The 17,059-nt window shown below is 39.0% G+C and overlaps 1 protein-coding gene across 7 annotated transcripts in view; it reads left to right on the plus strand.

Moving 5' to 3' along the window:
- Positions 1-17,059, plus strand: part of Znf451 (zinc finger protein 451) — a 61,454-nt gene that overhangs the window by 10,476 nt on the left and 33,919 nt on the right. Inside the window, exon 4 of one of the 7 annotated variants that reach the window (XM_052745225.1) lies at positions 1,623-13,112. The exons of the other annotated variants lie outside the window; for them this stretch is intronic. Coding sequence (XP_052601185.1) covers positions 1,623-3,116 — 1,494 coding nt within the window. The 3' untranslated portion in view covers positions 3,117-13,112. Of the gene's footprint in view, positions 1-1,622; positions 13,113-17,059 lie in introns of those variants that run through there. 7 annotated transcript variants of the gene reach the window in all.

Consider the following 17,059-nt stretch of genomic DNA (forward strand, 5'->3'; position numbering starts at 1 on the left):
TTAGGATGGGCCAGCAGAGGTAGTTTAAGGAGTCTTTTACTTCTGTCAGCTCTTCCTTAAGTTTGCAGGAAACTTAACGCTGGAGCCTAATGACTGATAAAAGGGAAATTAAAAACCACAAGCTTTTTGCTTACCCCCTTCCTCCTCCCCTTTCTTATAATTCTCATCTGGTACAACTGAATTCTTTACTTTTTGAACTATGTGGCCACAGAAAATTTATCTTGGGAGAAAGTATGTGTGAAGATCCTTTAGGAAATGGAATGTGGAGACGTATAACTGATGAACAATTCCAGTCTTCTCTCCTTATCTTTTTCTCTCCCCTATTCTTAGAAGTGGTACGTGTGACTTGCTAATTGTAGGGTTGACCTTTAAAGCAATGCCTTACTCGGAGAGTTAGATTCCTGGAGCCCTTCATGGCTGTGTTGGTTTCCATTTGTTACTCACATAGCCCAAATTTCGGTTAACGAACTTTTCTTGATGGATTAGAGAATTCCTGGCTCTTGCTTGCTTATGGTGGCCAGGACCTTCTTGTTATATGACATAGGGACTTGAGACTTGGATCTGTGGTCAGAATGGCTCAGTTGGAGAATGTTCTCACTTCGTCTTAGCCTTAGTGTTGGTTGTGTTGCTTTATTTTGGTTTTTGCAATTCAAATGAGAATAAGTCCTACCTCACAGGGTTGTTGTGAGGATGAAGTGAAGTAACAAATATGTAAGTTCCTACAAACTACAAACTGTAAAGTAGAAATGTACAACTGGAAGGCTATTCATGGGGAGTTAGTAACAGTTTTAAGGAGATTTAAAATGGCCCCACTTGAGGGAGGTTTAAAAGTTTGTTTTTTTTCCATTTCAGTAGAACTTTGTTCAAGTTTTCTGTGCCATCGTTATCTTCCACTTGCTGCCTTTTATATATTGAACAGATTTTTTCTTTTATTAGTTGTTATTACAAGTGGCCTTACCACAGCATCTTATCTTAGCCTGGGATCAAGCAGCAGATCAAAAGTTTGGTTTGTGTGGCTCATGTGTGTGCATGTTTGTATGGATGTGTGCAAATGTATGTGCAGGTGCACATGTGTGCATGTGAAGGCCAGAGGCTAACATCTGGGGTCTTCTTCAGTTGCTTTCTACCTTACTTATTTTTACTTTATTTTTTGAGGAGCTCTCATTGAACCTGGAGCTCACTGATTGCCTAAGCTCTCTGGCTAATGAATTTGGGATTTGCCTGTGTCCATCTCCCCAGTGCTAGAATTACAGATGTCCAGTTGTGTGCCTTGCTTTTATGTGGGTACCTGGGATCTAAACTCAGGCCCTCATACTTGTGTGACAAGCACTTTACACTCTGAACCATCTCCCAGCTCCAAAATGATTTTATTTTTAATCATGATTTTTTCTTTATGTTCAGCATTGTTTATAGTTTTTATGGGGTAGAGGGTAATGAATCCTGTGCATTTGGCTTCTGTTATCTTTTGCCGACCTAAAGTGGATTGTTTCTGTCATTCTTATTTATAATAATATAAAATTTGAATTCTACTTACTGGACATGCATCTCTGCACTTGAAAGTTAACATATTAAAAGCATATTTTTTTTCTTCCTTGGTTTTCTTGTTCATGTGGATAACCCAGAGAATGCCTGAATCTAAGGTGCCACCCTCTGAGAATCATCGCCCAGAAATGTGCTCTAGCTGCAGTGTTCCTCTTCCCATTGGAGACAGCAGCTCCTCCTCTGGGAGTTGTGCCAACAGTCCGCAAAGAATGGTTTCTCAACCCTCTTCTGTTGAGAACCAATTGGAGAACCAGAAAAATGATCAAAATAATTCAGATATTAATATCTCTGAAACAGAGACACTTAAATCACAAAATTGTCAGACTCTGCCTTCATCATCACTTCTGGTCCCCCAAGAGTCTTTGGCTTTTTCTGAGGTCAAAGAAGATTTACCTATCACGATGTCTTCAGCTTCACAGAATGGACAGGATGCCATCCTGTATCTCCAGACACAAGTGGCTGAGATGTCCCGAGTCATACGTGATCTGCAGTCCAGGAGTTGTTTTAGATTTCATCATTCTAGGCCAAGTGAGAACTCGTCTGTTCCTTGGGATATCTCCACCTCTAAGGAGGACAGTTTATCCACAGTTGAAGAAGAGACTGACTGCAAGTCTCCATCAGCTGATGACAAAGGGCAGCCAGCTGACCCCATGCAGTCGAGTTTCACGGGTCTTTTGAAGAGAATGGAACAAAGAGGTGTTATAAAGAGGGTGACATTACAGTCTGAAGCCGACACATGTGAGGGGAAGCCTGATTGGATGACCTCTAAAAAACGTTTGGTTCCTCCTTTGCATCCACTTTTGAGAATTGCCACCACTGAAGTTTTTAAAGACCCTGCTGATTGCCATCCTTCTTCCTTCATGGGACACAGGGTATATCCTGTGGCCAAGGACACATCTCCTTTTCAGCCAAATCCACCAGCTGAGGGACCCATTATAGATGTACTAGAACATAGCAAAAGAGGAAACACAACATCTCCTTTAGACTCTACCTCAAAGGAAATGGAAGTCATGGGCTGTAGGTTCTACCACGCTGCTTCCATTGCAGCCCGAGCTGCCAGCTATATGGCCTATATGACTCAGTATCAGCGTAAACTCTGGGAAGACATGGAAGATCTGGTTCATGATCCAGAGTTTGATCGTGGAAAAGCAAGGTGTATAATATCTGATGGCATGGATGCAGGACTTTGGCAGCTTTGTACCACCAGGGACATAATGGACTCTGTAGTCAGAGTTATGGCCATGGCAGTAGACTATAGAAGACAAGCCTGGCTTCGACTCACATCTCTCACTAAGAAAACCCAGGAGAAGATCTTACACTTGCCCTTTGATGGTACATCTCTTTTTGGACAAGATGTGAATGCTATTGTTGCAGAAGACAATAGTATTAAAGAAAATGAATATAAAGATCACAATAAATACTATACTCAGCATCGATACTTTTATAGTCATGATCAGAAAGCACATTATCACAACAGAGGGTACTCCAAAGGGGATTGGTACAAACCCCGGAATCACCCTTATAGATACAGAAAAAAGGGAGACTCTCCAGAGCGACATGGGTATAAAAATTAATACTCTGGATGTTTAGCAGATTAGCCTTCCAAGATACTATTTTACCTGTTCTTCCCCAGGTTGGGGGTCATCTCAGAAAATGAGTGCATGTCTGGAATAATCACAGCTGATGTTTGAGTTCTAGACTTTTGGAATGAAGTATATACTAAAAAGACTTAAGCTTTATTGGCCAAATGGAGACTTTGCTCTAAGGAGTATTGGACAGAGGTTTGCCCATTATTTTTGTTCCAAAATAAGTCCAGAGAAAGGTACTCAGGAATCTGAATCTTCTGGAATTAAAGGAAAATATGTAGATTCATGCCTCAGGAAAATCTTGTTGGTAAACTGAGGACTAGCAGATTTTGGATCTGGAAACAATTTGCTACTAGATCAGTGTTTACTAAGACTAAAGTGTAAAAACCTTCATTTTTAGATCATCAATGCTTCTGGAACTTTGGGCTTCAGCTTGATGGGTCATCAAAAAGTGGTAGATTTGTTACAGTCCCTATGTTAAGATGATCAGCTCACCATAGTTCATACTATTATCAAGGTCTGTGAGACTTCAGAATTAGCCATGAAGCTATATGTCTGCTGGAATTCATTAAAAATTTTGCCAAATCCAGTTTACTTCTAACTGGGATGATTAAATGTCACAGGTCTACTTTTGGACTCAAAATGGAAAAAATATTTTCCTACCTGTAACATCACTGTAGAAAAGTTAAACTATCTTCATCCTGACTATGATGGCTACCACACCATCACTACTCATAACGCTGCATGTGAGATAGCTTCCTTGGCCATCAATCCTAGTAGTCCATGACTTACCAAGCTCTTATATCAACTACCCAGAGACTCAGGCATCAAAGTCTCTCTAATGTGGGCCTTTCAATGAGATGGCCTTCTTAAACTTGTCTTCAAAACCGTTGATTCTTTTGAGCTTGGTAGTACGTTACATTCTCAGTACAATAGACAAATGCATCATCATGGCCCTGGAAATACAAAATATTATTCCCATCATCCAGGCATGCAAATCTGAACTCTTTAAGAGCAAGAATTCCAAACATGCCTGACAATCTGTTCTCTCTTGAAATAAAGAGGGATGTCATTAGTCTAGACTTCGTTGAGAAATCCTTGAGATGTAAAGTGTGACTGGGTGTTTTCAAGATACACAGCTGTTTCTGGATATCTAGATGATAATATCTTTTTATTGAATTCTTGAAAGGTTGGAATCAAGACTTCAGTGACATATTCTTGGTTAACTTGGTTAATTTGTCATGTAATCCAACTGGACTAACTGTTACTAAGAGATGATTTACATTTTGCTCCCAATAATGAATCTCCATCTTTCTGGAGCTGGCAGCAGATACCTCAGTTATGTTAGTGTCCCACAGTGTCATCTTTAATCTCAAGGCAATGGCTGTATAATATACCAGCCCCTGTGTCCTTCTCTTCACAGCATGACTTTTAAAGTAGAAAAAGTGTCAAGTTTGAGGAGGTCTGAACACTTCACCTGATGTAACTTGGCAGCCAAAAAATAATTTTTTCTCAAAATGTAATTATGTAACTTCTTGGTTGTTCAAACACCTGCTTTTTCTTAATTTTTAATCTGCTTGATCAAAATGTTTTAGGTATACTATTAGTGGAATATAGCACTGTCTTAAGAATTTATGTGGTTTCTGTTTCTTACCATGATTCTTGCATCTTAGTGGTTGACATTTTCTGTGACGCTCACCTTTTTGTAATTCATTAGACAACTCATTCCTTCATTCATACCTATATTCAGCACTCTGCTTAATCTACATTTCTTCCTCTTGTTTTTGAGACAAGGTCTCACTACATAGACCTAGCTGACCTAGAACTTGATATGTAGACCAGGCTGGCCTTGGACCCATAGATCTGCTTGGCTCTGCCTCCAGAGTACTGGAAATAAAGGCATGTGCCACCAGGCCCGGCTGCCTCTTTTCATTTGTGCCGTATAGATTGAAGGCACGGATTTCCCAACTTGGAAGAAGTTACTTTGTCAGATAATTTCAGTGTACTATATTGGTCCTATTTGTTGTCTTTGTAGACTAAACCTGAACTAGTTATTATGATCATTTAGCAAATTTAACCGGATTGTATCTAGGGTTAATATTTACCTTATTTTTCTGTGTGGTCAACAAAACTTTACTTTGACTTCCTTAGGTTCGTACCAGGGCTCTCTAAGGTGTCTCTCGGATGAACTCCAGAAAAACAGACTTTTGTAGCTTCTCATAAATGCTCTTCGAAGGGGTAGTAGGCTTAAGCCCGGACTGGTAGCAGTGCAGTGTCTTCTGAGAAAGGAGTAGCCACTCAGACTTCACCGGGGAAAGGTGCACGTTTCTGACTAGTTGAGGCTGCTTCAGATTGTTCCTTCTTTTCCATCTTGCCCTGAATTAGATGCTATATATCACATACGATTTATGAGATACTCCTGTTGTTCAAAATGAAACAAAAATCAATAATGCTTGACGATGTATTCTTTGAAACTGTTTTGGCATTCCTACCTAATTTATTTGTGCCCATCCCTGCTTTAAATTTTAGTAGACAGCAAGCAAAAAAGCACATAAAATTTAGCACTTTAATAATTTTCACATTATTATACACTCTTAAAATTTCAGGACAGCCCTACCCTCATCTGAGATGTTTATATTATTCATTAATGAGGTAAAAGTAACGTTGCTTGAACCACTTATTGGTAAGCCCAAGCAACTCTAGAGAATTCAGTTTTCCTGGAAGTGAAAAGTGTCAGGAAACCACCAGATTGGTGATCAAACAGACAAGCTAAGAAGTATTTGGCAGTTGAGTCATTTGTGGACAGAGTATGGTAGGGTGGGAGCACTCTTAGCTGTAGCTACTTGACTCAGAACTATTCCAGCATCCTTCACCTGCTTATCTTTTTTTTTTTTTTTTTTTTTTTTTTTTAATTTTAAACCTCTGGCATACTTGAATGTTGATGATGGTGTTATAAAAGTAAAAGTTGGTACTTGGTCTAGTGAGACAACCCCAGTAGACAGTCCAGTAGAATATAGCATTTAGGTTTAACCAGATAAACATTTAGATTGTGTCTGCCATGTGCAGAACCTGCAACAGAATTTCCTGTTAGATTGACTTCTGAGTGAGAATATCACTAGCTTTTTTAGACACCTTGAAATACTTAAAAGTTTAATGATTTGGTTTTTTCAAAAGAGATGTGTTTAGTGATCTTTTCCTTCAAAATGTCATTTCTTGACTAGACATAAGATGTATTTGAAGACAATATGTTTTTTGTAGTTACTATGTATAGAGAAATACTATTTCCATTTATTGTTATATAAAGTGCCTTTTTAAATTTCACTCTTCTGTTTAAGACCTAACCCTTGATGTGGTATTTATGTGACTTCTGTACAGTGATTTACTTAGTTTATTATCTTTATTATCTGTACAATTGCACTATTTAAATGTACTTCTGAATGCTAATTTGTTTTCTTTATAGCACTGTTGCTAATTTCAGAAGGTTATAGAATAAATCTCTATTTAATTAATGTCACAGTTCTTTTTAGGTTTTAGTGATTGGCTCTGTTTCTAGACATAAATGTAACTCTTTTTTCTTTGCATGTTCTAGATTTTCTGATTGAGTCGTTTGTCTCACATCTAACCTTGTTCATAGCCATAGTAAAACAACTTTTATGTGCTTGATGTGTTTACTGGGATAGAAGAAGCAAGGACATTTTAGACAGTAAAGTTGATGGCACTCTATACTCATATATAGTAGTCTGTGGCAGCTTCCTTGTCAGTATAATTAGTTTTGTTTTTTTTCCCCTTTTTAAACTGGCAGCTTCTTTATCAGTATAATTGCATTTATTTACTTAGCCTTCAAAGTGCCATTTTGAGGGCAGTATATATTCTTTCAGGCTACTTTACTGCATTATACCTAAGTGACCTGATTGATAATGTCCTTAAGGGCCTGATATATACATCCAGGATATATACCTCTCAGGTATTGTAAGCAAGGAGGTTGAAAAGACAAAGTCCAGAATTCCCGCTCACTGTAGAATTGGATACTAATAAGGGTGAACATAAAGGTTAGCAACACATTCATCATTCTTGAAGGTATAGTTTAACTGGGATTCTGCTGAAGGCTTGAAATATTATGGGTTAGATCTTTTTAGAAGTAGAAGATTGCAATAACAAATAACTTTTCTTTCTTCAATGTGAGGCATATTTTGCCCCAGTTTTGCACTGTCTAGTTTCCCTGTTTTTGAAATTTACCCTGATGTACTTAATGTTGGTGGCTAGACCAATAACTGATTGTTAGTGTGGATATATCTTATGCATGTCATTCGGTTGGTCAGATTGATTCTGTATGGTTTTTAGTGGACATACAACTAGTCAGTTCTTTTCACTTAAAATTTAAAGGAGGAAGTTATCAGTAAGTGAATGTTGATTACTGTATTGAATGCAAATCTTTTTTTTTCTTCATTATGAACAAGTTTTATAAACCATTAAAATCTATGGAGTTTCCTGGATGATTGAGAATGGTATTTTATTAAATTTGTTTTCTCTTGTTAGTGGAGTCCCTTTTTGTACTCCTGTGTCATTATTTAACTTTATTATAATGCACTTTTGTAATGCTTGAGATCTTAGTACTGGAGTTTATGTTCACTTCCTGTAGGATGTAGAGGTGGTCACAGTTCAGTTGTGTCTTGAGAGGGCCTTTTGGTAGCTGCTCAAGCTGCCACAAACATGATTCTCCAGCTTTCACCTCCTGGGGACAGGGACTTCAGGGGTATGACACCATGCTGGGCTTTTATCATGTGATCTTGGTGAGGGTTTTTGATACTGATCTGTCTTTACCCAGAATCTCTTTCCAAAAGGAAGTCTTGATTTTCTCTTAATCTTCTTGATGATATTTTTAATTCTGCCATTGTATACTTAGCAGAAATGTGTGTGCATGGTATATGTGTGTGTGTGGTGAGTGTGTGTTCTTACAGCATGTAGAGGCCAGAGGTTGATATCAGATGTCTTCCTTATTTTCACTTCTTTTTCTTTCTTTGAAACAGGGTCTTTTACTGAACTCTGAGTTCACAGGGTTGGCTAGACTAGTTAACCAGCGAGGTTCAGGAATTCTCTGCCCACTCCACCTCATGCTCTATATTCCAGATGCGTGCCACTGTGCTCAGCCTTTTACATGGTACTAAGGTACTTGAGTCCTCATACTTATGTGGCAAGCACTTTATCTATTGAGCCATTTCCCCACCTCTCTCTGCCTTGCTTGCTTGCTCAAGTTTTCCTCCCCATCTCTCTCCCGTCACCTCCCTTCCTTCTCTCTTTTTTCCCCCCAACCACCCTACAATCCTATTTCATGTTCCTAAGTGCTGGAATTACGAAGTGTGAGCCACTTTGTCCTTCTAGCCAAGATTTTGATGTTCATTTGTTTTAAATGTTATTTAATTTGTATGTTTAATAGTCATAAGCATTTGTGGTAAGAATGTATTTAGTTTCTCCTAAAATCCTTAAAAAATACAGGGGCTGAGAATAAGCTCTGTAGGAACAGTACTTGCCCAATGTGTGGGATGCCCTGGGTTCAGACCCCAGTACTGCATCAATCGGTAATAGTATGTCTTTAAACCCAGCACTTAGAATGTAGGGCAAGAGAATCAGAAATTCAGGGTCAGTCTTAGCTATAGAATTAATGGCCCTCATGGACTACATGAGACATTGTCTCAAAAAGAAAAAATATCCCTTAGCCAGTCCATTCTCAGAAGTGCTTCTTGACTATTGAACTTTCATTGATTTTTTTTAAAAAAATGTCTTTTGTTTAATGGCATTTTCTTAATTCAAATGTGTATATGTGTATATATATATATATATATATATATATATATATTTGTTGTTGTTTTTGTCTTTTGATATAGTGTCTCTATAGTCCAAGTTGGCTCTGACTTTAAGACAATTTCACCTCACTTTCCCAAGTACTGGAATTACAGGAGTGAGCCATTGTGTATTCTTCACAGATGCATTCTGTATATATTGTTAATGGTTAAATTTATTATCATAAAATTAATTTATAGTATAGCTCTGATATGTTTAAAGTTAGCCAATCTTTGGGTTTTAAGGGCTTTACTGGTTTTTTTGATGGAACTATTGCAGATGGTTTATTGGATTTTTCAAGGTCAGAGTTCTCAGGTTTGTCTTAGAACTTTGAAGACCTTAGATTTTGTTTTTTTGAGTATTACAGTGTGTCTAGTATTCTTGACGCTTCTCTTTGGTATAAGTGAAAGTAAATGTATATTTGGTGATATCTTTTAAAAATTCTACTTTAACTGTAAATGCCTCAAGTGTTGCTCTGTTAGCGATTCTGTTAGTCCTTCTACAAGGCTAGCTTTTCATGTGCTTTCTTACCCCATGAACTATATGCCATGCCTTTTGTTTTCTTTCATTGTCTGTAAGAGTGGCTTTCACAGCATTCGTTGGGAAGGGACACAGAACTCCCACTTTTATCTGTGATGACTGATTCACACTCTTTGCATTTCTAATTCTCTGTCTGTGTTAAGTACCTTACTGTGCTTTCAGTTCAGTGAAGCAGCACTGACCTGAATAATAATGGAATGAAATTACCCTTGGTCTTTAAGACACAGGATGTGTTGTTGTCACTGATGTTCTTAGTGTGTGTGGCGGGGGGAGGTTCATATATGGTCTCATTGTATAGCCCAGGCTGGCTTAGAACTTGTTACAGTCCTCCTGCCTTAAGTGCTAGGATTCCAAGTCTTGTTTGAAAAAACATTTCATTGCTAGCTAGGTGTGGTGGCCCATACCTTTAATTCCCAGTATTATGGAGGCAGACGTAGGCAGAAGATCTCTATCAGTTTTAGGCCAGCCTGGTCTATATGGCTAGTTCCAGGCCAAGTTAGGCTACATAGTGAAACCCTGTATCAAGAAAAAAATTAAATCAACAATAACAAAACCCTATTTCTTTGTGGCAGTTTTCCTGTTTGGAATGCAGCCCATTCCGTATTATCTTAAGTAAAATATATTTAATATGTAAATAGACTCATTCAGATTCTTAGCACAGAATTGTGTGTGTGTGTGTGTGTGTGTGTGTGTGTGTGTGTGTGTTTATATTTCTTGTGTAATAGCTCTGTGTATTGTGAGTGGTTAGACCACCTTAATCTTAATTGCAGTGGATTTAATTGTCAGCTACCTGTCTGGAAAGAAAGGCAAGGACAGAATGTGTATCCTGTATGTACTAAGCATTCTTTAGCTACCTTCATCTCTGTGCAGATGTGTCATTAAGTGATTTGTTCAAACGGTGTGCCTCCACTTGGATGCAGACTCCCTCAGGTCACATGCTGCTGTGTCTTTGATGGGCAGATCCTTTCCTGTTTATGGCTATACATGCACTCTTGTTAGTACTTGGTACTAATTTCTAGTTATTTCACCTTTCAGATGAGAGACAGTCTTCACTTTTCATCAAGGTTCTGGACCAAGGTTATTCTCACAGTGCTCACAGCTTCTGCTCCACACTTACTCATAGCCCAGTCACGTGCAGCACTCGTCAATTTCATCATAGTTCTTAGCACTCACTTTCCTGTACTGTTTTTGTTTAGTGAAACAGGTAGAATGGTGCAGAGGATTTGATTTTTAAAACACTAAAGGCTCTGACTTCAGTGTTAGCAAGTCACCTATTGTCTCAGCTTCCGTTTCCCTATTTCAGGGTACTATCTGGGTGTGGTGGCACACACCTTTACATGCCAGCACTGGGAGGTAGAGACAGGCTAGTCTACATAGTGAGTTCCAGGACATCCAGGGCTACATGGACCCTGCCTCCAGGTAAATAAACAAATAAAGTAATAGCTGCAAACACTTTGAAGAACACTAAAGCCCAATGCGGAGTTCCAGGACATCCAGGGCTACATAGACCCTGCCTCCAGACAAATAAAGTAATAGCTGGAGATAATTTGAAGAACACTAAAGCCCGATGCAGATTTAATTTTATAAATAATTTTGGTGTTCTGCATTCTTAGATTTCCCATGAATGGGATGATACTGGGTATAGAAATGCACTTTTTCTTTTTTTTATTTTGAAAGTTTCATACATGTATACCATGTATCTTGATTCTATTCACCCACACTCCCTCCTACTTTCCTGGACCTCCCTAAACACATCTCCCTCCCAACTTAATGGCTGTTTTACAAAGTCCCACTGCCTTCATTTAATGCTGCCCATGGGTGTATATGCCACCATGTACATAAGTGTGGGGGCATCCACTGGGGCATGAGCAGCAGCCCATCAGTCACACATCAATAATATCCACTGTGTGCAGGCAAGGACTGAGAAAGATTTGGGTGTACTGAGGGCTGGCTGTGGAGTAATTCTCACATGGGACTCTGTCTCAAAACAAAAGCCAAGAAAGAGCCAGGTATTCTTTTGAGTGCCAATACACTGTAGTTGCTACTTTATTCAGGAATGCCTGTGGTGACATTGTAGGGAAAAAGGCCACCTAGAGAGGTCAGGAAAGCCTTTCTACCAACTGGCTCAGAGGAACTTTGGAGGATGTTAGTATAGCTGGTCTGCTGGAGAAACAGACATTCATTTAGGCAGAAGAACTGAAAGACGCAAAGCTAAGACTGTCATGAGGTCTGTCTGGCTTCAGACCTGTAAAGAGCAGCCTGTAGGGGACAGAAATGAAGGAAATTAAACTACAGAGAGGGTAAGTTATGCATGAAGTTGTGTTGATTCCTGTGACTCAAAAGTATATTGCTTATGTGGCCATCACCTGAAGGTTATGGCAGTAGACCAGAAATTATCGAAATAATTTAAGCCCAAGAAAGACCTCAGCATTGCATTTCTTTCCTGGGGCAGCTTAAACAGTGAGAGAGACCTTGGGACTGGTGGAGAGCACTGGAGACACAGAATGTGGTATCCTTCATGGCTAAAGCCACATAGGGTCCTTTAGCCAGTACCTTCTTCAGAGCAGCTAAATGTGAAACAGTTTCCTGGTAGACTTGCAGAAAAGGAACATTTGTAAGAATGTTTAGGTGGCATCTGCAGGTGTTTTGTGCTCCTGGTAATTCCAGTAGCCCCCAAACACTTTATCAACCTTGTTTTCTTCTCTTTTCTTTTTCCTTTTTATTTTTCTGTTACAGGATCTCATGTAGCCCAGGCTGGCTTTGAACTCACTGTATAGCTGAGGATGACCTAGACTTTTTGATACTCCTGCCTCCACCTCTTGAGTGCTAAGGTAACAGACATGAGCAACCATGCTTGGCTGTGCTGTGCTGAGGCTCAAACCCAGGGCTTTGTTCAGTGGTAGGCAAGCACCTTACAGTTACATTCTAAGTTCTCTTTACATTTGGAGACAGGGTCCACTCTATAGCCCAGGCTAACCTCAGATCTGCAGTGGTCCTTCTGCTTCAGCCTCCTGAGTGTGGGAATTACTGAGCCACTGTGCCTAGTCCTGCTAACTTTTCCTTCCCTCTCTCTTTTCCCTGGCTTCCTTCCTCCCTTCTGTCCTTTTCCTCTGTCAGAGGCATCAAGTGGCACTCAGGGTTAAAAAGTAACTCTCCTTTATCACAGTTTCACATAGTCAAAGGTAGTTAGAAATCCTCCTTAAATTCCAAAGTTGTATAAACTCCTGTGAGCATGCACATAAGTGTTTCCTGTGCTAAGAGGGTCTATCATTAGAAAAACAAATATAGAAAGATACTAACAGTTTACTCAAAAGCTATGAGAGGTAGAATCTTATTGAAAAGATTTGGTGGTACAGCTTTCTTGATGGTATAAAGTACATAATGGGGCATATCTGCATGTTTGGTTTTGACTTTGTTTATATAAAGCAGATATTCTGTGTACTTTGTATTTGTGAACAATTAACTGGAGTGGGAAGGAGATGGCTTTGTAAAAAGAGGGTTTCTTGATTTCAAAATTATTGCTGGGGTGTTGAATATATATTGTACTGCATTGTGTTTATCTCCTGCTTTATCTGTATTTGGATATAAAATTCTTGAGAAAACTTACTGCCTTTCAAACTGTTTTTTGGGATGAGGCTTGAATCATAAATTGGGCAAAAGGGTCTTCTGGTACCTGGAATTTTGGGATTACAAATTGCAAACCAACCTCGGAGCTTTAGAATGGTGGTGCTAAAGGCTTTAAATTTGGTAATACATTTGTTGCAGGACTTCTTCCCAACCAAGTGTGCTACCCAGATGGTTAATGTATAATGAATGCTTTTGCAGTTGGTCTGATCTTTCAGCTTTTGAACTTGGGGTCCTTTACGTAGACGTTAAAGGTGATGAAACGGAGTAAACCCTTGCCTTGGGTCATTTTCTGTGCACCCGTTACCTCAACCTCCTGTAGCCAACAAGTTTTTATTTCCTTTTTAGTATCTTGTCAAAAGCCAGAAAGTGCCTTTGGTGAGTGAGATAGGAAAATGGTTGTTGAGAGCACTTTTTTGAGCGGTGCTTTTACAGAGTGCTTTTCTCTTAATTTCTATTACCCTGTGAATTAGAGTAGTAATCATTACAGAATTACTTGAACTGAAACATGGATATAGTTTACTTATGTTTCAGTTCAAGTAATTCTGTAGGAAATAGAAAATTTCCTAAGATGTTAAAAATCATCTTTTTAGAGATGAACAATGATTTAAGAATTTATTTTTATTACTTAAAAGCCACTTAGATAATACATCAAGCTGTTATTCCTTGATTTCATTCATAAAGTCCTATGGTTTTCAACATTGTGTTTCTAGAACTTGTCAAAGCAGACCCACTTTTTTAACCTTACAGTTTTATTGAGTTAATCTTGGCAAATATTTCTGAATAACTGATTCAGCTAGTGACAGCAATAAAGAAAAGGTTGGGCTCAACTTTTGGTGAAAGTTGTATGAGAACTGAAAGAATTTCTGGCCTGGGTGTGGTGGTGTACACCTGTAAGCCCCCACTACACCCCCACTACACCCCTGCCAAAAAAAGTCTATGTAGCTCACACCTGTAATCCTAGTATTTGGGAAGCCGAGGCTGGAGGATTGTTTGGTGTAAGTTTAAGGCCAGCCTGGACCACATAAAATGAGACTGTTTCCAAGAATAGTGGGGCAGGATGCCGAAAAAATCCTAGGTGACAGTTTAGCCCTAAACTGGCCTCCCCACTGCTGAGATTACAGGCAGGCACGCTGCTACCACACCTGACAGGAGTTCTTACTAAAGCCGATACTTACGTCTGTCATCCCAGATGTCAAGAGGCTGGGCAGGGTGATTGCCATGACTTTGAGGGTAGTCTGGGCTCTGTTGCAAGGCATTGTATCAAAAAGAGAAAACCCAACAGGACTTAGATGCGTTGTTCTCAACTTTCAGTGTTAAGGACAGTTCTTAATTACTAGGGGAGAGTTGGCAAGCCTGTGGCACTCAGCTTGCTAAACATAAATAATTTTTAGAAATTGAGAATACAGTGTTCTGAGAAGCAGGCATTTGTAAATGAATTTTAAAGGAAAGTTCACCTGTTAGTTATTTATGTGGGCATTATTGGAGATTAGTCTGGGAGAAATTTAACTGTTAATAATTTTTGGGGGGATGTAATCAGCTTCCTTTTAAACACATTGTGAAGTGACCTACCTTTATAATTAAACAAGCTTTTATAATTGGGCAAGTTTTCTGTTGCAGACAGAGGAAAGTGGGCTCTAACTTAGTCAGATAAGGAAATACTTAAACATTTTAGCCTTTACTTTGGTTATGTGTACTTTTAATATTTAAAATACAAAGTTAATACATGTGCTTTGGATGTTTTCAGAAGTACATGTGAACTGTGCGTGATGTTTCAGGGTTGCTGTCCCTCCACTTGGGAAGCTTAAAAAGGTGTGTCACTGGAGCCCCAGAGTTGGAGACTAACATGGGAACTCTTTAAAAACAAACGTATACTAGAAAGGTACATATATACGTAAACAAAATAATGCTAATTGGTTTTAGCCAAATAGTTTTTTGCTTTAAATGACAATGGTACTTGGTCTCAAAGCTGTGGAAATATTTTCCCAACAGAAGCCACTGTGCCTTCTGTCTATAAATAAGACACTTACCTTAATTCTTGGATTTTGAAGACGTCTACTGTATTGTCGGGCTGGTATCCATGCATGGCCTTAAGCAAGCTTCTCACCACTGCTCAGGTAGCTAGGACCACAAGCATGTGTACCACTACACCTAGACTCAATTAATATGCTTCTGTTGGGCTTAGGGAAATTGTAATCTAAATTTTATCTCTAGGGTATTTCTGAGCAACAAAAGATTGAAAGCCTTAACACATTGTCTTCATCTACTCTTGGTCATCAGTAGGTTTGTTAACTATTTCATTGCATGTACTGATTGTGGGAAAATTAGGAAATAGGTATGAAAGGAAGAGACCCTCCAGACAGACATGACTACTACAGACATTTTGATTTATATACATTTCTAGATTTGCTGTGTGGGATTATTTTCACATATATGTATATGTGATAGAAAAGATATTGAAATGTAAGTTTAGCATCACTTTATTGATTAGTAGGATTTTGTGTCAGTTCATTGTTTGCCCATTTAATGATTGTACTTCATTGCACAATTTGCAGAGCAGATCACAATTTCTAGCAATGTTGCAAGTTCTGATACTTTCCAGGGGATCCTTGTACATTAAATTTGATCAATCTTTTGGTGAAAATTTTATCAAAATGATAGAATTCTCATTGGAGGTAATTATTAATGAATCTCTCGCCATCTGAGTTAGAATTTAAGTTTATAGTCTTAAGTGGTTTCTGGTGAAATGGTTATTGATCTGCAACAAAAAGAAAAGGATAGTGTAGTTAGTCTGTCACAAGGCTAAAATTGTTAATCTAGATGTCATAAAAAGAGTCCCCTTTCTTTCCTCCCCAAGTGATACACTGTTTGTAGATTTGCAGAGCTACTTTGAAGAGTAAATTTTGTTGTTTTTGGGAGTTGAGAGTGAACTCAGAGACTTGTGTATGCTAACCAATCACACTCTACTGTGGGGTCTTAATCTAGCCTGTACTGGCTCAGACTCACTGTGTTGCTGTGACTGGTTTTGGGTTCTAGGTCTTCCTGACTCTGTCTCTGAAATGCTGGGATTATGGGGGTCCTTAGATGAAAAGTCATCCTGTCATCTGCCTCTGCTTAAAGTCCATGGGCGTGAATAGTCAGATTTAACTAGTACCCTGAATTTGATTAACTAGTACCCTGAATTTGATTGCCGTTTCTAGGATGCCCAGATACTTTGTACACGTTTAATCTCAAGTTTAAAAGAACAGCATAAGAAGTTGGCCAGGTATGGTGACTCAGACCTGAAATCCCAGCATTTGGCAAATGGAGGCAAAAGAACCAGGAATTTAGGTTCATCTTTGACCGTGGCAAGTTTGAGGACAGCCTAGTCTGTAGGAGACCCTCTTAGGAATAGCAAAATGTAAAAAAGTGTAAGAATTTTATACTGGCTAAATGATGTGCCTGCCTTTTAACCTCTTGGCTTTGTATTTTGTTAATTCTGTGCAGTTCTGGATATAGAAGAGACTGAGAGTGGTCAGAAGCACAGATAAGCCAGGAGTGGGAGTGCATGCCTGCAGTCTCGGTTCTCAGGAGGTCAAGGCAGGAAGATTGAAAGTTTGAGACCAGCTTAGGCAAAATGGAGGAAGGAAAGAGGGCCTGGGTGTTGCTTAGGTGGTTAGAGCACTTGTCCAACATGCAAGACCCTAGGTTTAATCCCCAGTACTAGGGGAGGTACATTGTTGCTTACCTACCTACCTCCTCACCAGAATTTTCCCTCCTAAGGGTTTCCTGTATTATCCCTACCACAAAACCTTATCATTTGTTGTCCATATGGACCCTTTAGTTGTACTTTATATATACAGAAGTTAGTACAAGGTGACCTTGGTGAGTACTTGAAGATGTGTGGTCCTGGAGATGCTGTAGCTGCTAATATTCCAAATATTAGCAAA

The sequence above is a fragment of the Peromyscus californicus genome, unplaced genomic scaffold, assembly GCF_007827085.1.
Source record: "Peromyscus californicus insignis strain IS unplaced genomic scaffold, ASM782708v3 Scaffold_19__1_contigs__length_69161282, whole genome shotgun sequence".
Lineage (NCBI taxonomy): Eukaryota > Metazoa > Chordata > Mammalia > Rodentia > Cricetidae > Peromyscus > Peromyscus californicus.